The sequence below is a fragment of the Miscanthus floridulus genome, chromosome 8 (assembly GCF_019320115.1).
Source record: "Miscanthus floridulus cultivar M001 chromosome 8, ASM1932011v1, whole genome shotgun sequence".
Lineage (NCBI taxonomy): Eukaryota > Viridiplantae > Streptophyta > Magnoliopsida > Poales > Poaceae > Miscanthus > Miscanthus floridulus.
The window spans coordinates 5732380-5756082 of record NC_089587.1 but is presented as its reverse complement, the minus strand read 5'-3'; the positions used below and the strand labels follow the sequence as shown (position 1 = coordinate 5756082).

The 23703-nt window shown below is 47.5% G+C and overlaps 4 protein-coding genes and 1 long non-coding RNA gene across 6 annotated transcripts; 2 read left to right on the top strand and 3 right to left on the bottom strand.

Moving 5' to 3' along the window:
• The first annotated feature begins 950 nt into the window (after window positions 1-950).
• LOC136475567 (uncharacterized) lies at window positions 951-4140 on the top strand. The gene is made up of 5 exons (XM_066473065.1): window positions 951-2585; window positions 2681-2831; window positions 2942-3089; window positions 3167-3412; window positions 3707-4140. The coding sequence occupies exons 1-5, from the start codon at window positions 971-973 to the stop codon at window positions 3968-3970; spliced, it is 2424 nt and encodes an 807-aa protein (XP_066329162.1). The 5' UTR covers window positions 951-970; the 3' UTR covers window positions 3971-4140.
• A 423-nt stretch (window positions 4141-4563) lies between these two features.
• LOC136475568 (peroxisome biogenesis protein 16-like) lies at window positions 4564-10724 on the bottom strand. Of its 2 annotated transcripts, none has more exons than XM_066473067.1 (8): window positions 10634-10724; window positions 8280-8337; window positions 6586-6799; window positions 6152-6477; window positions 5360-5625; window positions 5199-5266; window positions 5054-5115; window positions 4564-4966 (listed from the first exon to the last, which is right to left on the bottom strand). In XM_066473067.1, exons 1-8 carry the CDS (start codon window positions 10640-10642, stop codon window positions 4905-4907), a joined length of 1065 nt encoding a protein of 354 aa, XP_066329164.1. In that variant the 5' UTR covers window positions 10643-10724; the 3' UTR covers window positions 4564-4904. The 2 variants fall into 2 exon arrangements, with proteins under 2 accessions (XP_066329164.1, XP_066329163.1); XM_066473066.1 differs by lacking the exon at window positions 10634-10724 and adding an exon at window positions 8771-9078.
• Window positions 10725-11350: 626 nt separating this feature from the next.
• Window positions 11351-15829, bottom strand: LOC136475570 (cyclin-dependent kinase A-2-like). Its single transcript, XM_066473068.1, is given in 9 exon segments — window positions 11351-11801; window positions 12641-12694; window positions 12900-12987; window positions 13091-13254; window positions 14734-14841; window positions 14843-14908; window positions 15110-15227; window positions 15322-15506; window positions 15688-15829. Coding segments are annotated over 9 exon segments (882 nt in total). The 5' UTR covers window positions 15697-15829; the 3' UTR covers window positions 11351-11711.
• A 2329-nt stretch (window positions 15830-18158) lies between these two features.
• LOC136468474 (uncharacterized) lies at window positions 18159-18855 on the top strand. The gene is made up of 2 exons (XM_066467035.1): window positions 18159-18703; window positions 18792-18855. Exons 1-2 carry the CDS (start codon window positions 18159-18161, stop codon window positions 18853-18855), a joined length of 609 nt encoding a protein of 202 aa, XP_066323132.1.
• Window positions 18856-20389: 1534 nt separating this feature from the next.
• LOC136470975 (uncharacterized) lies at window positions 20390-23436 on the bottom strand. Its single transcript, XR_010761887.1, has 3 exons — window positions 22829-23436; window positions 21301-21346; window positions 20390-20625 (listed from the first exon to the last, which is right to left on the bottom strand). It is a non-coding gene; the product is annotated as an uncharacterized lncRNA (long non-coding RNA).
• Window positions 23437-23703: the final 267 nt, after the last annotated feature.

Sequence of the window (23703 nt, the reverse complement as noted above, 5' to 3'; positions counted from 1 at the left end):
CATTTTGTATAGCTTGATAAAGCTAGAGAGCGAGATTGACTCTCTGTGCGCAGGATATGTTAAAATTGTTGGAGGTGGAAAATATAAAGAACATTTTTTTATTGAAATGACTCTTCAAATGATAATTTAGAGCGTGAATTTACAAACGACTCTCGAAGATGCTCTTATATTGGTAGAATGTTGAGAAAATTAAAGTCACCAGTAGCAAGTATTAACCATCAACGATAGTTTATGTCATAACCTTCTTCTAAATTATAATTTGCTTTAGCAACATTGAACCTCTCTAGTTTTGACCTAGATTACAGAAAATGCACACTATCTACACCATGAATCAAGACTCAGCCGCCCCTTTGGAACACAGGATATCTAAAACATTGGAATAGGAAAAACATAAGATTGAAGTTGCATGTCACTTGCAATCCTATAGGAATTGAAAATGAAGAAAAATATCTAATGGAGCATTTGGATACAACATAGGAGAAGCACATGAATTAGAAGAGAGACAGAGACAAATGAAACTTTCCAAGAGATTGGGGCTCACGTTAGATTTCCTCCAAAATTCCTATGGAACGAGCCATTCCATATAAATTTTATAAGGTTCCAGGATGGCCTATCCTTTGTTTCAAAGGGCAACATAGAAAAAATTCTTATATATAGGTTTAGATTCCTACAAAATTCCTTCATGAATCCTTCGTTCCAAAGGGGGCCTCGCTATAAAATATATTTTGATAGTATATTTATTTAGTATATCATAGATGTCAATATCTTTTTGTATAGATTTAGATAAAACTAGATAAGTTTGATTTAGAACAAAATTAAAACAAGTTATAATTTGGAACAAGAAGACATTTCTGAACGCAGTTGCAAATTCATTAAAACCTCAAAATTCAAAATTATCCTTTCAAAAAGTGGACACGAATACGGTCTCGTCGGAGTCTTCCTCACACAAGTCTCAAGTCCCCACCCCAGCATGACGACAGCTCCGCCGCAACCGGGACCGGCCGCGGCGGCGGCGGCGATTCACCTCGCCGACTACCTCGAGTCCGCGAATTTCGCGCCACCCCCTCCCCCTCCGCCGCCGCCCTCCCCCACCACAATCCTCACCGCGTGGTCGCGCCTCCGCGACCCTTCCACCTCCCCCGCCGACGCCCTCGCCGCGCTAGAGACGCTCCACCACCACCGTCGCGCGCTCCTCCTCTCCTCCGCGCACGCCTCGCTCCTGCTCCCGCTCCTGCCGCTACACCCCCGCCTCGTCGCCCCGCTGCTCGCCGCAGCCCCGCACCTTGTCCCCGCCTCCGTCACGGCCTCCCTCCCCTTCGCCCTTCGCCTCCTCCTCCTCGGCGCCCGCGCCTCCGTCAAGGATCTCCCGAGCCATGCCAGCTTCGGGAAACCCGCTTCCACCGCGAAGAGTCCCGGTAGTGGTGAGTCTACCAATGGCCATGACGATGACCCTGTTGTGGCTGTGAGCCGCGTCCTTGAAGATGTGGAGCGGGGCGAACAGAGCATCGATGATCTCGACCACCTCGCGCTTACAGGGGTTGGTTACGCGCTGGCGTCGGCTGATGAGATGCAGTTCAGAAGGATTCTTGTGTCCTTGCTTAGGATTTGTGGGAGGACTGGGAATCTGGATACTGGTGTTCGGGTGCTTAAGCTGATGGAGTGGCTGGTAATGGGGTTCGTCGAGTCGAGGAAGATGCGGAAGGTTCAGGTGCTCTTTGAGCTTATTTCACCGGAGAAGTGTGAGGGCGAGGATTATGTGCTGTTTCCAGTGGTGATGACGGCCTGTGGCGGATTGCGGGCATTGAGGGTTGCTTCGGTGAGATACCGGCTGGACTTTGATCCACGGCTGAAGCAGGTGCCTGAGCGGACAATTCAGTTTGCAGCTGAGCGGGCTGTTTTAGAAGGGAGGCCTGCCGATGATCAGCGTATCCTTGTTCAGTGTGTCGCATTGGGACTGACACGGTGTGGGCAGGTTGCGTTTCATGAGTCTGTGCTACAGTGTGTCTGTATGGGATTGCTGAAGGAGCTCCTCCCATTGCCTTATCTGCTCAGGATGTCAGTTGAAAATGCAGAAGGGAACTCAGCCGAGTTTGTCAAGGCTCAGGTCAACCAACACCTTGGTAGTGTTCTTTTCAAAGAGGCAGGTCCGGTGACTGGGGTTCTTTGCAACCAGTATTCATATGCAAATGACAAGGCTAAAAGTTTTGTCGAAACTTGTGTGTGGGAGTATGCACAGGAGATTTATTGTCATCTTCGTGCAGCAGTGTTGCTGCACTGGGGGAAGCAGGATGATTTGATTACGGCGATTGACAAGATTGCTGAGGCCTCATTTCTTATGGTTGTAATCTTTGCAGCCGAGGTCACTGAACACAGGCTAAATGCTAAGTCCTCCGAGGGGTTCCAACCCGAGGTTGCTGCTAGAATCTTGGTGGCGTTCTCTTCTGTGGAACATCTTAGGCGATTGCGTCTTCCTGAGTACACTGAGGCAGTCCGGAGTGCTGTGCTTGCCATTCAAGAGAACGCAGCAGCTACTGCTTTGTTCATCGAGTCAATGCCTTCGTATACTGAATTGACAAGTAAACCAGGTTAGTTCAATGACACTTCTCTTGCTGCTATGTTGTGATTGCTACTAGGATGTGCTAGCAATTGTTGGTTAAGATTCATGTTTGATGTGTTGCAGATTTACCAGCCTTGGCTGGAACAACATATATCTGGCATAGAGATGAGGTTCAGACATCACGCATACTGTTTTACTTGCGGGTTGTGCCAACTTGTGTTGGCCTCATTCCAGTTCATATGATTCAGGATAAAGTGGCTTCAATTATGTTCTTGTATCCTTTTTTGCATTCCATTCTATTGTTTTGTCTTCTTATTTATTACTTTTAATTTATTTATGAAGACTTTCAGTACTAAAAATGATGTGACCCTTAGCATGAAAAAGATATCTACAGCATTCAAATGAGAAAGTTACAAGTGCTTCACACTCTGTGATGGTATCGTTCTCGTCATCAGGCAGTGATACTGATCAGGATGATCGAGCAGCTTTGAAAGAGCAACTTACCTTTTACTACATCAAGAGATCTTTGGAGGTAGTTCATTTGGCATCTTTTTCCTTATTTGATTTTGAACTGGAAGATGACTCATTTCTGACTTTGTTCATTAATAGGCTTATCCTGGGGTAACCCCATTTGATGGATTAGCATCAGGAGTTGCAGCACTTGTACGACATCTTCCTGCAGGCAGCGCTGCCATTCTTTTTTGTATCCATAGCCTTGTTGTCAAGGCTAAAGATCTCTGCGAGGTTGCAAAGGTTCAGAACAAATCTTTGTGGAGATCATGGGAAGAGAGCACAGATCCATGTAAGAAAATGTTGGATCTGCTGCTGAGACTAATCTTCCTTGTGGATATTCAGGTTGGAATATGGTCATGTTCTTTTCCTCTCATGTAGTTCTAGTTTTAGAGCAACAGTTCTGTAAAACTGATAGCTAGCTCAATTGTTGCATTGGGGGTATGCTTTGTCAGTTTGCAGAATGTTAGAAACATAAAAGTGACTTTTCTCTAACAATAATTCATACTAAAGTAGCTAAGAGAAGTGTCAAATATTTCTCATGTGCTGGCTGAATGTTGGTGATGATGGAGCCTAACTTGGCTTGTTTTCCGATGACTCTGAAAGCCAAGGTGTTCAATGATTTTCTTCTCTTTGCAGTCATTCCCTTACCTGCTGAAGGAGCTGGCAGAATTTGTAACCCTGCTACCAAAGGAAGGCCAGGATGCGCTGCTCGATGACATGCACGCCCATGTCGCGGAGTCTGACGATGTCACTCGGAAGCCTGTACTCGTCTCATGGCTGCAGTCTCTCTCCTACTTAAGCTCGCAGTCGAGAAGTGAATCTCACAGCAAGGCCAAGAGTGCTGCTGCATCTGTAGCAAGCGATGAGATGGCCCTGAACAGAGCCATGGCACGCTTGTGATACCATCTTGCCATGCGTGTAAAACTAGCAGTACATAATACTGTAAAAGTGTAAATCGGAAGCGTGTTGCAAGTGCATGAGTAAATTAGGTGCATGTTGCAAGGATTGATATTTCAACCACAGACAATATGCTCAAAAGGAAATGGAAGGGAGATCCCTTGTGTTATTTCTGTGATCAGGAGGAAAGTTCTCATCTCTTGTTCTCTTGCCTGGTAGCTAAAGTTATTTGGTCCATCCCTGAATCAGAAGCCTGGTCCAGATGTGGCTGAATCGTGTGTTCTTTCTTGCTCCGTCTATTACTTCTGAACAATCGCGTCAAAAAAAAAAAAAAAAAAATCTTACAAGGATTGTTGGTCCTTCGCTTTGCCCACTGCCAAATTGCGGTTGCCTTTGGGGTAAAATGCGAAGTTTTTCAGTGATAATTAAAACAAACCTTCTGTTCTCTGGTATTTATAATGCCCATTTGGATGGGTCTTGATCTACCTAATCCCATTTTAACAATGAGCAATACAGATAAACTTTCAAGATCCTGATCTGATTCAGGCATAAATCATTGTTACCATCACTTACCTCTAAGCTTACTGGCATCCAAATTTCGCTGTTAAAGAACAAATTTATTTTAGACATTATTTTCCAACAAGGCAATAAGTCATTCATGATAAATGGTAAATACGCCAATTCTTAGCGTTAAACCAGTATTTACTATATACTTAGATTCTGAATTCTCTCATCTGCCGTCATACACGAAGTGGCTGCCCTGCAGCTTCGCATCCACAAGACAAGGATGCCACATTTGGCAAAGAAACGGCAGTACATGTTTCAGGTTTGGGCACAAGTTCTCAGCCATTCAACAGAACCCATCAGCCAACTCGCACAAAGCACAGGTCCTCCAGGGCAAATCGAGAGGCAAGCAGCAAGCTCGGACTGGCCATCTCTATGAACCTGATGTGTATGTATATCTTGTCTGAACACCCTCCAGTAGCTCTATAAGTTTCCCTGCGATGAATCAAGCAACAAAAGACTTATTGCAATGTGCTTTCACGGAACACAAATACATCAAAGGCGTGAACAAGGCGTACATACCTGTAAGGAAGCCAATCAATGGCACCGGATTCAGCACCTGTTCAGCCTTCTGGAGATGACGCCTGTCAGGACACAATGCAGGCATGAGCATAGAAGGTTCAATTTCAATCAAGCAACGATCTTCTTAGAGCAGGGTGTTCATTACTTGGTGTAACTGGAAAAGAAAGGATCTCTCATCAAATAAAGGGCCCACATCATCTTTCGCCTTTTCAACTGATGGAATCAAACCAAAGAATAACTAGTTCAACAACAGTGAGGATAAAATGAAACAAAATCTAACTAGTTAGAGAACTGAAATCAACTTGCCTCATCCCTCTCAGCAGAACTGAGCTGATGCACTTTCCCTAATCTGTGACTCAGATCGGTCGCATGGGAATGGATGCCTAGACTTGTGAGTTCCACAGTTAGCGACACTAACCATGGGGTCCATGATTTGGTTCCAAACTTTCTGATCAGAAGTACATACACAAGTAGCCTGAATATGTGAACAACCTCCCCTAAAACAAATAAGCGCCCAGTACCCCCTTTAGCAGACCAAATGCTTGCCAAAGTTGGCTTCTCGGCCACCATCACTGCACAGCACAGAAGGTTTAACTCGCTATAAGAAAAGAAAAACCATAGACCCAGAAGTATCAAGCAGAAATATCAAGATAATTAAATAGATGGCAGTCAATTATTGGCCCTTGAACTTGAACTATCACGATGGTCCTATTTTGGCCCAAACTCAAATATCAGAAAGTTTTGGCCCTTCAACTATTCAAACCATTTGTTTTTGGCCCTTCAGCTGTTTTGAAGCTGGTTTTTGCTGACGTGGTGACGGTTTCACCATGCCAGCAGTAGGTCTGAATACCACGTAGGATGGTTTCACCATTAAATTTGGTTCTCTTTTTTTTTCTCAATCTAGGACTGGACGTTGTGCATAATATAAAATTATAAACCCATCCTACATGGCAAAACCATCGCCGTGTCAGCAAAAACCAGCTTCAAAACAGCTGAAGGGCCAAGTTGTGTGGTATTTTGAGTTTGGGGACCACAATTGGACTGTCATGATAGTTAGAGGCCAAAAATGGAACTTCTTCGTAGTTTAAAATTTATTACCAGTTGGCTCAGGAGTAGGCTGGAGCCTCCGCATCCACATAGGATCAGACATCATTTTTGCATTCTCGCCAAATTTGTTCAAAGCAGCTACTGCCCTTTTCTCAAGACTCTTAGATACAAATCCATTTTTTCCATCCACACCCTTGGTCATAGCTTTGTGTCCATTTCCGGCATGTCCATCCATCGGATAGATGGCTGGAACTCCATTACCATTTACTCCATAGTTATTTTCAAGAACGGTCACCTCTTCTTCATTTGCCACCTCCCCTCCTTGTAAGAGCATCTTGTATCCACTTTCCCGAAAAGCAGCTAACCTGACACCTGCTCTGAAATATTGCATAATTGTTATCGTTTTGTCTGACTCTGAACAACACAGGTAGATATGCAACTAACCAGGGAAAGAAAAAAAATAAAAAATAAAAAACCTGTCTTACTTCACTGCTTCCGTAACAGCAAGAAAGCTCCACTTGCAATCATCGCCAACAAAGTGCTGGGCAGCAACCTCAACAACCGCCTCTACATCCTTTAGTACAGAGACAACAAGACCCCATGGGATAGATTGCTCCTTGGAGGCAAAGGAGTGATTCTCAGTGGGTGCATCAATTATGTGCTGATTGACAGAACTCACAACACCCAGTAGTGCATATACTGTTCAGACAATGAAGTGTGAGTTAATGTGAAGAAATCAAACATATAGCAATCAAAACAGACTTCTCTCAATCAAAACTGTAAACAATGTCTTTGATTCTTGAAAAAATTATCATATCAGTATGCATATGTTACACACTGAACAAAATATTGATTTATTGCATAGGGAATTGAGTCACCTAGACAAGATTATAGTAAATTCAAGAGCTAAGCTCTACAATATCTTATCTCAGATTAGTACCAAAATAGTTGGGCAAACAGTATGCAATTATATATTTTTAGTAATAGCAAAGAATTTGATTCCCTGAGGCATAATACCTTGAAGCAAAACATACATGCTCAATACAGAAATATTAAACACTAAGGCTTATTCAGAATAGTCAGTAAAACATATTCCAATGGTCTCTTACATCGAATAGCAAAAAATGAGCATACAACACCTGTGATTCTTTTCAGGTAACAATGGAAGATGCCAGGATAAAAACGTGAACACAAATTCTGAAATAAGCTTAATCAGTCTAGTGCTAAGGCCACCCTAGGCAGCTGTATATGACTAAATGAGTTCCATAGAAATAAATGGCATGATAGTAGCAAATAACATTCATTTCCTTTATGAAATAACTCACATAGCGACCACGGTAGCACACTGGACTTCTGGAACCTAGGTGATTTTAGAGCAATATCAAACAGGAAAAGATGGTTTGCAGTTTGCACTTGGGTGGTACTGTAACAAACAGATTTTTTTGGCACAACGATATTGATCACATTTTGGCCTCAAGCAGAAAAGATCATGTATCACTCCGTGAATGCAGACATGAGATCGCAGAAACCTAGGAAAGCAGTTACAGTAACGGTAACACCCCAATAGGAAACATGGCTGAAAAACACTGTTCTGGCTGAAATGTTGTGAGAGAAAAATACTGTTCCGGCTGAAAAAAAAAGCCAAACAAGCCGGATGCCGGATATAAGGTAAGCCGAACGGGGCAATATGAAAGACAGTTGTCAATTTTTTTGTCGCCATGTATTGTCTATATAACGTCACTTATTAATCATTATGGAAGGAAAGGGGGGCTTTGACACGTGAAACCACATGCGACATGCACTCGTCAACTTTACCCGCCCATAATTTGAAATCTGGGCATCCATATATCTTAACAGTCACTAGGTAATGCAGCATATCACAAGATATACGACCTATGCCTCTTAAATCATAACTATTTCAGTATGTTCTACTTCTAGCAGCACACAATATATTTGCAGCATGGCAATTGCAGCTCCTATTTTCCATATCATTACCAGTTCACACAGTTTGATGACACTTTAAAGGCTTGAATTAACAAAGATAAGGCACTGATACAGCTCAAAATCCAAATCTATGAGACAGTAAACATATACATGACCAGCAATATATTCAGATAGCAAAAACCACAGAGTGGAACTAAATGTTACTCCAAACTGAAGGAAGGACCATTGAGAGCACCTGCTTCCGGCGCGATCTCAGAGTTGGCGAAGCGCTCCGGGAGTATCCATGTCAGCCCCTGAAAAGAGTTGAAGCAAGCATAAGCAAAGTGGCAACTCCTAGGCCTCATATCGATTAGCTAAAGCAGCTGCGATACAAAATCTGTAACCCCCAAAACAAGCATCCAGCAACGTAGAGCAGAACCTAGAGAAATTTGCAAAGGAAACGCGAAGCCAGTACTCATCCGTGATGAGGAACAAGGCCTGAAGTCGCGAGGACGAGCGGAATCACAATCACATGAATTCGCGTAGACCCCGACCACCCACGAGGCCACGAGACCGCGCGATTCAAGCTCAGCGAACCCCAAGCGAGACACACACGGACACACCCCTATCTATTAGCATAGCAAGCACATCATCCCCGAATCGACGACGGACTAAGCTCACGGGACCAACGGAGAGCAGAAAATGATCGTGAGGGAAGCAGAGCGGGAAGCGGGATCGGGGGTTTACGTTGGCGAGGGACTCGAGGGAGCGGACGAGGTCCCTGTTCCTGCGCACCCAGAGCTTGTACGCCTCCATGGCGGCTGGCAGCGGCGTCAGCGATGGCGACGACGACGCCGGTCCGGGCGCCACCGCCTCCCCCCACGCAGAAGCTGCTGAAGAGGACGGAAGAGCGGGAGATGGCGGAGGAGTGAGGACGATGCCCCTGCGATCGGAGTCGTCGGGGGCGGGTGGAATCGCGGCGACTGCGAGGCGGACGCGGAGGAGGTGGGGCGGCGGTCGGGATGGGAAGGGAGGATTGGCTCTCTCCGTCTCTCTCTCTCTCTCTCTCTCTCTCTCTCTCTAGTAAAGACGTGTGACCTGTGACGGCGTCAGCCTGGTAACTGGTTAGCTTCTGACTGGTGGGGCCGCCTGCGCAGCAGATTCGATTTGATTTTAAGCTCCTTTTTCTTCTTTTTGCTTTTTATTACGGGGAGTAGATTTCGATTTTTCGTGTTGACTGTGTTTCTCCCGTAAAAATAAATTAAGTCATGTGAGATTTCTTACAATTGCGCTGGTGGAAAAGAAATGGGTAACTCTGGTCAAGTTTGGTGTGGACTAGGGAACGTAATTAGCTGATGCTTTAGCCGTTACTAAATCTGTCCCAAATTATAAAACGTTTTGGCTTTTCTATATACATTGACTTTACTACTCCCTCCGGTTCTCTAAAACAAGTCGTTTTTGACATCGACACGGTCTTTAAGAAACGACTTTGACTGTAACTTTTTGCTATAAAATATTTATAAAATATAGTCAATAAATACTTTTATGAAACTACATTTCAAGATGAATCTACTTACATTACTTTTATATTTTCAAACTCAACCCAAAAGAAGTTATTTATAGTCAAAGTTTAAAATGTTTGACTTAAGACAACCTCAAAACAACTTGCTTTAGAGAATCGGAAGAAGTATGTATCTAGACATAGTGTGTATATATATATATATATATATATATATATATATATATATATATATATATATATATAGCAAATACAACGTATCTATAAAAGTCAAAACATCTTATAATTGGAAACGAATAGAGTAGCAGTTTAGCACCGCATCCATTACCGTACGTGTACTAACGAATTGCAAAGGAATATATATATATATATATATACATAGCAAATACAACGTATCTATAAAAGTCAAAACATCTTATAATTGGAAACGAATAGAGTAGCAGTTTAGCACCGCATCCATTACCGTACGTGTACTAACGAATTGCAAAGGAAGCCATGCTGCGTCGCTCTCCCTGCTTTTACTTGGTTGTCTTGTATCGTCTCCCGCCATCCATCCGTCCCGCTGCCAACACCCAAGTACCCAACACAACCAGGCCAGGCCATGCGATTTGTTGTACTGCTAACATGTAATTCATGCGAAATTGACCAGGCCCAACTAACAACCAAAGCGATGTGATGCCGTACTACTAGGTTTTTTTTTGAGAAACATGTAGGCCATGTTTGGTTGGGCTTTTGGCTTTGATTTTTTGCTCTAAAAGCTAAAAGCTCAACCAAAGGGGCTATTTTTTGAGGGTGCTTTTTCAGAAGCAGCTGTTTTTCCGTAGTTCATTTTTGAAAGCTGGTTTGACCCTGCTTTTGGCTTTTGGCTTTCTGCTTTTCAAAATTGGTGGAATAAAAAGCTCTTCCATAGTTGTTTCAAGAAAGATAAAGATAAAAGGTATATTTTATACTTGTTTAACCAAACAACTTTCAGCTTTTCTACAGCTCACAGCCTACAGCAGCTTTTCCACAGCTCACAGCCCACAGCAGCTTTTTTCCACAGCCACAGCTCAACCAAACATGACCGTAGTAGTACCAGTAAAGATGTTCACCTGTGCCATGGTCCGGTCGGTCCAATTCGCAGTCGCAGTGACCACTCAGCCCAGGCGAGCCGGCCGGCCCTCTGCACGCTGCACTCCCATGGTCCAGTTTAGTTGCAAAAAATTTTACAAATTTTTTTAAGATTTCCCGTCATATCGAATATTTGGACGCATACATAAAATATTAAATATAAATAAAAAATAAAACTAATTACACAGTTTAGACGAAATCCACGAGACGAATCTTTTAAGCCTAATTAGACTATGATTGGACACTATTTACCAAATAACAACGAAAACCGCCACAGTAGCATTTCACCAAATTTTTTGGCATCTAAACAAGGCCCATGTCTATGGTGCAGCTGCAGCTTTGCATAGCCAACAACTGCACACGAGCTGAACTCCACTCCGCGTCCACCCCAAGTCCACATAGCATGTGAGGTCAGCGCGTGAGCAGAGCACGGGTGTACGGTGTACCCAACAATGGCATTTCTCAACTGCCAAATTCATGTCAGGATCAGGTGAGACCGTGCCAATTCGGTTACAAAAATGACGGCACCAGATCGATCGCTGACCAGTGATCTCAAGGCGACAGGTCAACGGGCACAGCGTCAGATCAGATCCCATTGATGGCGACCGACCACGTTGCTTACCTCTACCGAGCATCAGAAACACACCATTACATACATACATCAGCTAACAGACGGTGACAGCAGACACAGCCAAGCATACCCGTACCAACTTGAACCAGAGAAGCTCTCTTTCCACCGGAATCCGGCATCCGGCCATCCAGGTTCAAGAAAGAGGATGCCGGTGTCGACATCGACATATAGATAGACAAAACTGGGAGAAACCACGACATAGCTAGGGATCCCGTGGAACAAGGATCGATCTCCGGATCACCGCTCTCATTTCTCTACACAGCCAAAAATCAAAGAAAGGTGCATTGTCGGGATAGCACAGCACACCATCTTAGTCTTACTATAGATTAACGCAGCGGACAAAATGGGTACTCGCCGGGCCCAAGCATTGCGACCTTAATTTACAGAAGAGGGGCAGGGCAAGGGACGGGAATGAATGGTCCATCCATCTAGTAGGCGTGCTCGAGGTCCCTGAAGTACTCGTGCTCGAGGGCGGCACGGGCGTTGATTCTCTTGCTGGGATCTAGCCGCAGCATCTTCTGCAAGAACAACGGTGGGGAGAAGTCAAGTCAGAGATGTCAAGGTGCGCACTGATACAATCGTACAGAATTCGGGGCAGTGAAATGAAAGGCTAGCGTGAGCGAATAATGCAATCGTCCTAGTCTGATTATGTTCTGTGGGGTTGACATATAGCAAATCATCATGTGGTGTAAGTGTAAGCGTAACACAGGACGTACATGAAAGGGAATCATGTACTACTGGCAGTTGTACAAAAAGCAATGCAGCTGCAAGATTCCAGTTACAAAAAATGACCCCTACCCAGTTTAAATAGTGCTACAACTGTCCTTAGACTAGGGAAATTGCAATACCTGGTCAAAAAAATGACCCCTGTGCATTTAGATTCACATGTTTGAAGAGAATATGAGTCTGAACCAATATTGGAAGAGATGCCTAAATGCTACAATCCAGGGTGCACTTGCAGCCCCACAAGCGCAGGCGTTTCCAAAGATAGCAAATATGTGCTACGGAAAAGAGGGAATTTGTGCACGGATTAGGCTGAACCTCATGTTAAAACATTTGCAGGTTGCAGCCTCAATAATGCAATATTGTAAGTGCATAGAGACATGACCAAAAAAAAAAAAGGGTAGAAACTTATCGCTAGGTTTCCATTTCCCTCTTCTCCCAGTGGATGAAACCTTGGGCTACTCAAATGCAAACAGATTTTCAGCCTTCATATAAACCCACAAAGAAGGCCATGTCATCTATTCACTTAGAAAAACTAATGGCATGGGGCAAAAAGTAGAAGGTGATCTTGCAGAGTAAGGAAAAAGTGGAGAACATAAGTAGAAAATGCAAATAATTCATGAGTCTGACTTACAGATAGAAGATCGATTCCTGCCGGTTCAAGTGTTGGGACCACTGTTGCAAGATCCTACAGCATGAACCTCGTGTTAGAGCCAAAAATGGTTATCACTGTAATGTTGAATTACCCTCATACACAAGCAAAAAGGAGATCCCAAACTTATCTGTAACAGATTAACCGAGCAGAACACAGGTACAAGGTTTTCATCCACACTCACAACTCAAAACCCTACCCCACTGTTTGCAATAATAAAAAGGACTTGATTATTATTTACCACAGATGGCCACTTTGGGAAAGTTGACTTGTAATCAGGTAATGAAGCAACGCCTGGCCATGTTTCTTCAGTTGGAGTACCCAAAATTCTGCATTAACAGAAGAGGATGCACAAGCACAACCCAGATAAGATATTTTTTCTGCAACATGCAACAGACTAAAGAAAGCTTGAACAACTCTTGTAAATAAGACCTGAAAATCTTAAACAGCTCATCAATCTCAGAATCACCAGGAAAAAGTGGCTTCTGGTTCACCATTTCAGCGAAAATGCAACCAACTGACCACACGTCAACAGGGGTGGAATAATGCCTTGCACCAAGAAGAATTTCAGGTGCTCTATACCAAAGTGTCACCACCTAATAAAAAGTTCAGTTCCAATCAAATGATGACAAACTAAAAAGGAAAGGAGAAGATGTGGAACATCATGGTAATAGTCGTATGCACAGGACAAAGTAACCAATCCTAAGGCGTACTACAGAAAAGCACACGGGAATGGTGTTACCGGCAGTTACTAAATAGCCTTCGCACGAATATGAAAGGTGCGCAAATGAGTCAGGCAGTGGTACTGGTACGCCATGTGAAGAAAATTGTATGCATGTAGCCTAACGAACTGGCAATTACGATTTGTTATGCAACAAAGGCAACAATGATCACCACAATTGCACTATCGCCAAGCAGATGAGTGATTTTTTTAGAACTTCCTTAACAGCATTTCCAGTTTATACAAAGGCCTGTTTAGATATGTATATGCATAAACGTGTGTTCCGTTTCTCTTTCCATTTTTAGCTTCAATACTTGCTCTGTTGTGTGCACAGGACAAAAGTAAACACTCTGAAGGCGTACTACAGAAAAGCACACACAAATAGTGTTACTGGCAGTTACTAGTCGTTGCACAAATATGAAAGCGTGCAAGCCAGTCAGACAGTGGTATCAGTATGCCATATGACGAAATGCATATGCATGTGGCCTAACAGACTTAGCAATTACGAACAGTTGTGCAACAAAGGCAACAACAAAAGCATTTTGTAACAGTGTTCCTTTGCCAGGATGCTAACATGGCAAGATAATTTTTCATCTGCCATGGCTTAACTCAGGCAGATACCTTAAGTCAGCGTACCAGACAAATAACATGTTGTCCAGCTGTAAAATGTACCTCTTGAGTAAAAGTCAGGACAGGAATGCCGAATGCCCTTGCCAATCCAAAGTCAGCACTATCACCAATCCAAAGGCAACAATAATTTTAAATTACCCAAGAATGCTGTCGTCTCGTACTGCACTATCACCAAGCAGATGACAAATTCGGTTATTGTCCTAGAGCTCTCCTTCGTAACGGCCTTTCCAATTTTATATAAATAAAAGCCTATTTAGATGTGTCCATTATTAGCTTCAACGCTTGCTCAGTTTCTCTGTCATATGCAAACCGGCAAAGGTAAACAATCTTAAGGTGCACTACACAAAAGCACACGGGAATGGCGTTACTGGCAGTTACAAAACAGTTTGAAGCGTGCAAGCGATTCAGACAGTGGTACCAGTACGCCATGAAGAAACGCATATGTTGGTAGAGGCTGGAACCTTGTTCCATTATCTAAAAATGAAGAAACGCATATGCATCTGGCGTAACGAATTGAACAAATTACAAACTTCTGTTCAACAAAGGCGACGACTGATAGCATTTTTCGTGGCGTTCATGAGCGAGTAACTGCATTCCTTCTCCAATACGCTAAACAACATGTCATGGCAATTTCACAGCTACTGCGGATTGACTAATGCAGGCACCTTAAGTCAGCCTACTACCAGACCGACAGCATGTCGTCAGGGTGTGAGTGAAATCGTACCTCATGAGTGAAAGTCCGGACAGGGATGCCGAACGCCCTCGCCAATCCAAAGTCGGCGAGCTTCAAGATGTTGTTGCGGCGATCAAGCAGCAGGTTCTGCGGCTTGAGGATCGCGGTGGAGCACGCGGTGGGAGTGGCAGTAGGCGATGCCCCGCAGAATCTGGTAGAGGTAGGACTGCACGGCCACAGCACAGGGAGCATATTCCGGCATTAAAATTTGCATTTCTTCATATTTCGCAATTACTATCATTTCACAGTCACAGCCTCGTCAACGGAATCACTGTGTCGAGTGATAGTAGGTGGTACGGCACCAGCAGTGGCGTACGGCGGCTGAATTCAAAGCAAAGGGAGAGGGAGGAGAGGAGGAGAGACTGACTTTGACTATGCGGTGGTTCTTGAAGTCGGCGGAGGAGTCCATGTGCTTCTTGAGGTCGAGGTCCAGGTACTCGAAGACGAGGTAGATGCACTTGTCGTTGTGCACGACGTCCTGCAGCCTGCACGGCAGCGCGAGCGCATCAGCAGCAGGTAGCACACTAACAAACCCTGGCATGGCATGCGCATAAGTGACAAGTTACAAGTAGAAAGTACCTGACGATGTTACGGTGCTGCATCTCCTTGAGGAGGGAGATCTCGCGGATGGCGGTGGAAGGGACGCCCTCGTCCTCCTGCTCGAGGCGGATCTTCTTGAGCGCGATCGTCTCGTTGGTGTGGCGGTCCTTGCCCTTGTACACCACCCCGTACGTGCCCTCCCCGATCTTCTCCGTCTTCTCGTACTGCGCCCACCATTTCCCGCCGCCCGCGTTACATTACATTGCATTACATTACAGGGACACATCACAGACAGACATACAGAGCTCGCTCGCCGACGCGCGCGACTGCGGCCGGTCGAGAAGGGAGGGAGGGGGAGGGGGGGGCGGCAGTAGCGGAGCGATCGGAGACGGCGGGCGCGCTCACCTGGTCCATGGCGGGGCAATCCGGCCGGATCGGGCGGGGAGGGACTGGCGGCGGCGGCGAGGGGAGGAGTGGTGGTGGTGGTGGGTGGTGTGGGTGGGGGCTGGGACTTGGGGGTGGAGTGGAAGGGGGGGTGCGTGCGTGTGGACTGGAGCTGAGGGAGTTGAGCCCGGGGTGGCTTTTGGCGTCGTGGCCTGGAATCGCCCGGCTTCACCGAGCAACGCAACTGGAACTGGGTGGTGGCTGGACTGGATTCTGCTGCCTCTTCTGCTTGCGGTCGCGGGTGTCGTCGCTGTCAAAATAAAATTGAGGCTGAATCGAAATCAATCATGTCACGTGCTCGCGCGGGCGGGGGGCGTCACCCAAATGCCGTGCCGCCAAACTATTTTCGCCACGGGGGACGGGACGCGGCCTCTGCCAGGTCACGTCTGAGCTCAGCTCGGTGTGTGTGTGTGTATCATGGACCGCGCGTGCACGGCACGGGCATGGATTGCTCGTGTACACATACAGGCTCCGTTCGCGTGCCTTTAAACCTTTTTTTTCTCGAATACGCAAAAGATTTACGTATCATTGTAATTAAGAAGAAAAAGGGTTTAACCATACACACGACACGCTTCTGATAAGCGCCCTAAGAGGTCTTACAGTTTAACTGGACCTGCCTAGTAGACTGTTTCAAACTTGGATATTACATAAAAGTAAACAACCGAACTACGAGCCGCGCAGTAACCAACGGAGCTGTGCGTCTCCGCTAATGGCCGCGCGACTCTGCTCCGTCATCCGAGAAGAGCCTTGTACCAATCGTAGCAGTGGCCGCCGGGAACAGCTCGTCCAGTGCTTCCACTTCGCTCGACGTCCAGTTCCTTGCGAAAAAGTCGTCGTAAGCTCTCTTGGACGCGGATGAGATTGGACCTGCCGGCGGTGCAAAGCCCATCTTCCGCATGAGGAGCACCTCACCCCGCTTGGAGATCGGAATGTGCGCCAACGGCTGAGCGGCAATCCGTCTGCTCCGCTTTGGCATGGGTTGCCCTCTGGTTGCCACCTTCTGCCTGGGTGGGCTGGTGATCAGAGGCGGCATTCGCTCGAGCTGCACCTCCTCAGTGAACCGTGCGAGCCGTCGTGCAGCTTCGCGTGGTGTGGGCGCCGCGTCGCTGGGGGTGGTGCAACCCTATGCGACGCCGGGTGCTCCTGCTCGTGGTGGCGTGAGTTGTGGCGGGCCCTGCCCTGGCGACGTCAGTGACAGGTCTGTCGTCCACTGAGCAGCCGTCGTCGGGGAACAGGTGTCCGCCACCGGTGCCTCAACCTCCTGCGGGGCTGCCGTAGCAGATAGACACTCAGGTGTTGCTGCTCTCATTGGCCGGCTCACGACGAGCGAGGCGGCGAGCTCCTCCAGCATCGGGTCGAAAGAGATAACCAATGCGGGGGGGCCCGCCCTCACGCATAGCGCCATCGCCACCGGATCTGGCTCGGGGAAGCTTAGTGCAGCAGTATAAGTAGGTGCCTTGCCAGCGTGGTCGTCAGGCGCACCTGTGCCGATCTCCTTCGGCTTATTCGTCCATCGCCGCTGTTGTCGTCGTCTCCCACCGGCGCCCCCCACGGCCCTCGGTGCGGTACCCCTTGCACCGCCGCGCGGCGCGTGCAGGGAGGACGTAGGGTCGACGCGAGCAGAATACCGAGGCAGGTCGGCACCCACCGCCGCCGAGGTCAAAGCAGTCCTTCGCCTGCAGTCCTTGATGATGTGCCCGAATCCGCGACAGCGCAGGCAACGCCGTGGCAACCGACAAGTCGCTACTCGGTGCGAGTAGGAGAGGCAGTTGAAGCATCTGCCGTGAAGCTCTGCCGGGATCTTCTTGACCTGCGAGAGTTGCCCCTGGCTGGGGCGCAGCTCCATCGAGGCAGCAGCAGCAGATCCTGAGACCTGTTGGGGGAGAATCTCACGCCACCCATCGGTGTTGGGGGCGGAGACCCGTCCACGACGGCCGAGGCGTTGGCGGGCAGGGACACGGCCGTCCACTGCCCGCACAGGCAAGCCGTTCACCAGCTGTGGGCGTGGCCGGCTGCGCTTCCTCCGCCTACGGCCATGTCCCTGGCTGCCCCGCTCAGCAGCAGCACAGCCATGCAAAGGCCCTGCTCCGCGGCGCCCCAAAGCTGCGGCTGAACGAGTGTGGCGGCGCACGGGGGACAGTGAGGCCGGCATCGCCGGGCGACGAGCGACCTCCAGGTATGTCGCGGGTTTGTCGTCATCGGTCTCCTCGTCGTCGTCGTCCGCCCACCGCCGGCTCTTCGAGCGCCCTCCCGAAGAGCATCCGTGGAAGGACGGTGCCGCGGCCGGCGAAAGGGAGGAGCTTGAGGCGCCCAGCGATGCCGTGACGGTACCCCCGGGCCCGGCCGTGGCCGCGGCATTGCTCGCATCCAGCCCCAGCGGTGGAGGGGACGCAGCGTCATAGGTGACCCCCTCGGGCGCCAGCGGCGCGGCCATGGTGGCTGCCGTGGCAGCGTCCTTGTCCCCGGGAGGCACTCGCGCGGTCCCCGCGGGAGGAGGCGGCGGTGGACCGGTCGTTGCAGTGGCGGTCACGGTGGCTGCCTCCGAGGTCGTTGTCGGCGGCGGCGCAGGTGGCCACGGAGGGGCCGCGGATCCCGAATGGGCTGGCTCGACGCCGGTGGTGGCTGCTGTAGTGGTGCCCGACATCATCGTCGGCGTGGATGGAGTGGCGGCGGAGCCCGACCTCGACGGCTGCGGCAGCGTGGAGGGCCGCGGAGGGGCCGCAGCGCCGGATCCAGTGGGAACGGGCTCGGATCCGCCGTCGGCAGCGGCGGCGGCAGCTCCCGACGCCGGCATCCGCGCGGGCGGCCACAGATCCCGCGGAGGCGCCAGAACGCCAGATCCAGCCGCATCCTTGGTGGGGAGGGTAGGGGAGGTGGAGGAGGAGGAGGGGGAGGGGGAGGGGGAGGGGAGGGCAGGGGGCGCCGGCGCCTGGGAGGCGGCCGACGCCGCCGGCGGCGGTGGGTGGGAGGTCGTCAGGTCAGGCCGTCGGGTCTGTACGCGTCCCCCTTTTGCCTTGAGGAGGTGGTCAATGTGTCTGTTTTCAACACATTATTGCCTTTCTAAGCCGTGCCTTTAAACCTGGTGTAATCCGTTTCTTTTTCATCCGGAACCGTGTTTTTCTCTCATAGATTCCTCCAGAATTCCTCCAAACGAACGGGGCCATATATTTTTTATCATTCGACGAGGTCTATATATTTCCATTTTTATATTTATTGCTACTTTATTAAAAGTTAAATACTTGCACTTTGATCGTATCAGCCATGATACAGTGTTTTTCTCTCACAGCAAAACAGGATCAGCCGGCTTATAAGCCACGTAAACGATCAAGCGAACAGAGTGTTAATTGTTGTGATGAGGTGGCCATGAAGGAAATCAACAGTGCGTCGTGTTGGGGTGCTGAGGCGAGAAGAATGAAAACGTTGCTTTCTCGGCGATTGATTTTATTTATAACGTGCATAGAAACTTTAAAGAAACCATGAACTACAACTAACTAAGCGCATCTTATTAATTCTTAATTAACTGGTAAGTTGCCTGTGGTGGAATGATCTGTCGACCCGAAGTAGACGTAGCAGCAGATACGAATAGCGCCGTAGCCCAGGCGATCGGCAACAGCCAATGCCACATTTTTTGAAGAGCCGTAGTCCACCGATCCACGAGTAAACTCTGGGCTGCCAACTGCCATGCCAAGTCGACGAGTCCATGCCAGGCCCCACCCACTGCTAATTAGGCGCCCGCTTTCAGTTTTTTTTTTCTTTGCGCTAAAAGCGCGGGAAGCCCGCCTAACCACGAAAACCGAGCGTGGAGCCAGCAGGCCCACTCCCTTTTATCCATCTCGAGCGGTGCATGCACGTGAGCTTTGAGTCCCTTTGAGTTGAATTTGTTTTAAACTGTAAGTTTAGTTTACCAAATGTTAAATTGTACCCTTTCCGTTCTAAATTATAAAATATTTGACTTCTTTAGAAATATTATTTTTAATATGCATCCAAATTGTAGAACTTTTAACTTCTTTAGATTTAGATATATTATTTTTACTATGTATCCAAATTATAAAACGTTTGACACCTTTAGATATACTAGTTGAATGCACGTGTGTTGCCATGGGATTTTAAAAGAGGCATGTATATGCTAATATAGGATTATATGCCTTTCTCACGGGAAGCATTAACTGATGTCATCATATGTTTACACTACAGCACAATCATGCTCAGATGGGCTACTTTTTAGAAGCGAAATGGTTGTACGTATGTGTGATGATCTTCAGATACAAGGTAGCACTGCATGTTAAACGCACGCAATGAACAGCGCGGTCATGCTCAGATGGGTTACTTTGAGAAGCAACACTGCTCCATGTGTGCGTGATGATCTTGAGATGCAAGGTACTAAATGTCAAACACAAAGCAATGAACACCGGAGAAACTGATATATTTCATTCCCTCTTCTCAGCATTAACAACGTGCCATCTGAGATCATCAATTTCTCAGTGATCTGTTCCAAGAGGGGAAGCCTTCATCGTTGGCAGGATTCTGTTGGTGAGACCTCATCTTTTGAAAAGCCAGTAAATAATAAAATATTTGGTGCACTCTGGATCACTGCTGAAAGAATAGTGCCTTTGACCCCCCCCCCCCCCCCCCCCCCCCCCCCCCCCCCCCCGGTGCTTAATGACCCCACACAATGGCTGCTGAGACTGTCCAAGGAATAGGAATTATGCAATGATCAGTAAAATTGTATCATGACATCCCAAAATAATATGGAGAAGATAGCAAAGAAGAGATCAAACACATTTATTACCTACAAGGCCTCTGATTATCGGGAACTTTTCACCAGCTGCGTCAACATCACCAAACAAGACCCTCTCTGATTGGAAAGGGCCACTCTTGTGCTTTGAGTTTGAGCTTGGCCTATCACGTCATCAATCATGTGATCAAACAAAGATAGTAAATTAGTACCTTGAGCCAGAGTGCCAGACATAGAGTTTTGCCGTTTGGCAACCTATCCCTTTTTCACTCTTGATTTTAGAATTCATGAAAATGGCATAATGCTGCTTCAGTGGGTAGTATAGGATAATTGGGCTTTCGCAAGTTCCCCACATTAGATAAAGTTCAATTCAAGGATGTTCTAGTTCACACGAGATCATCGGCATCAGCCAAAGATGAACATTGAATGTATTAAACTAATTTCTCCAGAGCCCTGCTAAGCAATCTAATTATACCCAAACCACCAAGCAACCATAAATAAATAAATAAATAAGCAAAATGTAAACCAGCGCAACGGGCCTGTTCGCTCGGAGGAATCTGGAGGAACTTGTGAGAGCGTGAACAGTGATTTTCAGTCATGAACAATAAATTCCGGCTGGTTTTTTCACTAGCCGAACGGCGCCAACATTGTCTATCTCAATTGTTATGATGCTTCCATGAATGGAAGCCTTCTCCCTGAGCAAAGGCACCTTTGGCGACATGCCGCCGGTGGCCTGATCAGAATTCCACATTCCAGTGTTCAGAGAGGCACGCAAAAAACATACAGCAGCAATGGCATGTACACTACAACAGTTGAAGAGTTTCTGATAGGAAGCGAACCTTGTACTCGGTGATGTCATCGCGCACAGAGCTGAGAAGATCGACACTACAATTACAAGCGACACGATTGAATTATTAGCGCTAATGCAATAGCATATATATCCAGACAACAGATGTTCAGCTTGGTAAAAATCCCAACCGAAGTTCAGGCTTAACACGAATTCAGAAGCTCAGAATCTACAAGTAATTGTATGGGGGTTCATTAGAGTACATCTCTCTAGCTTTTAAAGTTCTGCAGTAAAAGTATAGATATTATGCATAACCTTGTTGATCACTGATGAAATCAACCTTTAACTTGGGATGTAAATTTCTTACTGAAAGATGATTATATTTTCTGACCAAGTGATCATGAAACAATCATTTTATTCAGCTTTAGTACTCTCAACAGAATTGACATTTAAAAAAAACATATCTGGCACTTTAATTTGTCGCTTTGCACTAATCAAGAATGATTTCACTAATAAAATCAACACTTAACTCCTCTGAATGCTTTCATAGCTGATTTATAGAGTGCTGTAATGCTTAGCAGAAACATCAAATATTCAGATTCTTTGAGCTGGGACTATCTATAGAGTGTGCATTTTTCCTCACCTCCGGCGCATCAACTTACTATTCTATAGTCCTTATTTAATTTCAATTCACTATATCTGCAGGAGTTGAAAAGAGAAAGGGTTTACATCAAATGCACACCCAAAGAAGTTGTATGCATGGTTTAGGAAGCTGCAAACCTCTAGGTGTTGATTTTTAGAAGAAAACTTACAAGGTACCAACCCGTAAATCTATAGTCTAATAATCCCATCAACATATGTTCATTCATAGTCTGTGATTCCACCGTTGCTTTTACTATAACAACTAACAAGTACTATCTTAAGCAATCAATCATGGAAAAAAAAGAAGGAATCAGATCATCATCACTACTATTGACAGATAAAACATTCACAGTCGTGAGGAGTTCAAAAGAGAAACATGGTTTCACCGAAAAAACTCAACCTCATACGGAGTGTCTTAACATCTTCAGCCTCCAGTTTTCTACAATAATTGACTTTTGAAATCATGATACGAAACAAAAGGAACATTATGAGGCCAAACAAACATGATGCCAAATAGCAAGTAGGTAAGAGGCCATCAATACATATCAGCGATGAAAGATTTCTGATTTTAGAGTCAGAGTCGCATTGCAAAATCAAACCTGGGCAATAGTTCGATGGCCAAAATGCTCACAAGTCAAATGGGGATCAGCTGTTTGCGTGTTAGACAATGAGCAAGGCCAAGGAGATATTTTAGCTCGTGGAGTGCCCGTGCAAATTCTGAATGTTTCAACGCTACGCACGGGCACTCCATTGTGTAGCCCGCTGGACGGCTCTATGGCATGGTGGGACATCGTGCCGGAGCTATTTTTGGCGGCGGAGAAGAAGCAATGGCCGCGGGCCTCGGCAAACAACAGGATGGCGGCTGTGGCGGCGGTTCTAGATCCAAGCAATGGAACACGAGAGAGAAAAGGTACAGCGGGTTTCGGAAACCTCCTCACCTCCGTGCGGGCTCGGCTGCTCAGTCTGCGGTCAGGGAAGGGCGGCGGACCGCGGGATCACCTTGGTCGGCTCCTGGTTGCCTGGTTGGAGGCCGCCGTGCGTCAGCCTCATCCGAGGCGGCGATGCCGACCGCCCACGACGCGCCGACGGTCGGCCACGGTCCGACAGAGGCGCGGAGCGCCGGAGCCACGACGCCGCGCGATGGCTGGGACGCTGGGATAGGGGCGCGGGCGGCCCTCCAGGCGGCTCACCATCGACGCTGGGGCTGTGCGCGTCGTCCGCCGCGTGCCCCCTGCGGCAGCTGCGCACTGATCAGATCGAGCGAAGCAACCGTCGATCTCCGGGCCTCCAGGCGGCTCACCGTCGACGCCGGGGCAGCGCGCGTCGTCCGCCGTGTGCCCCCCGCGGCAGCTGCGCACGGGTCGGATCAGGCGAAGCAGCTGCGGTTGAGCGGGCAGGAGGAGAGCAATAGAAGGCTACAGGGCGAGCTGAGCGTCGTCCGCGGTTAAGGGGCAGGGAGGCCGTCGGCGGTGGAGGGGCAGCAGGAGAGCTGGCGGGGGAGCGGGGGAGCGGAGGAACGGGCGAAGGATCGTGGCTGCGTCGTGGGGCTGTGATGACGGATTGTGCGCGGGCGTCGGTTTTGCGGGAGGCCATGCCCGGAGCGGACGTGGAGCGAGGGGATAGGCCGCGGGGCGGGGTGATTAGCGCGGGGTGATTAGCGCGTGACGAGGGTCATTTGTGGGGCGAGTACGATAACACGCCGGTCTTTTTAGTTGTACGTGCTCGTGTGTTGCTACGGGACATCTAAACCTTTGTACTATAAACACATGGATCACACGATAAAATAATAATATTGTGAAATTAAACAATATAA

Coding starts and splice junctions, on each gene's coding strand:
- LOC136475567 (XM_066473065.1), top strand. CDS start 971: ATGACGACAGCTCCGCCGCAACCGGGACCGGCCGCGGCGGCGGCGGCG. Junction 2,832..2,941: donor GTGGCTTCAATTATGTTCTT/GTATCCTTTTTT, acceptor AGCATGAAAAAG/ATATCTACAGCATTCAAATG. Junction 3,413..3,706: donor TCTTCCTTGTGGATATTCAG/GTTGGAATATGG, acceptor TTCTCTTTGCAG/TCATTCCCTTACCTGCTGAA.
- LOC136475568 (XM_066473066.1), bottom strand. CDS start 8,839: ATGGAGGCGTACAAGCTCTGGGTGCGCAGGAACAGGGACCTCGTCCGC. Junction 5,626..6,151: donor GCCTACTCCTGAGCCAACTG/GTAATAAATTTT, acceptor TGTGCTGTGCAG/TGATGGTGGCCGAGAAGCCA. Junction 5,267..5,359: donor GTTCTGCTGAGAGGGATGAG/GCAAGTTGATTT, acceptor TGATTCCATCAG/TTGAAAAGGCGAAAGATGAT.
- LOC136468474 (XM_066467035.1), top strand. CDS start 18,159: ATGGTGGCTGCCGTGGCAGCGTCCTTGTCCCCGGGAGGCACTCGCGCG. Junction 18,704..18,791: donor GGTGGGTGGGAGGTCGTCAG/GTCAGGCCGTCG, acceptor TGCCTTTCTAAG/CCGTGCCTTTAAACCTGGTG.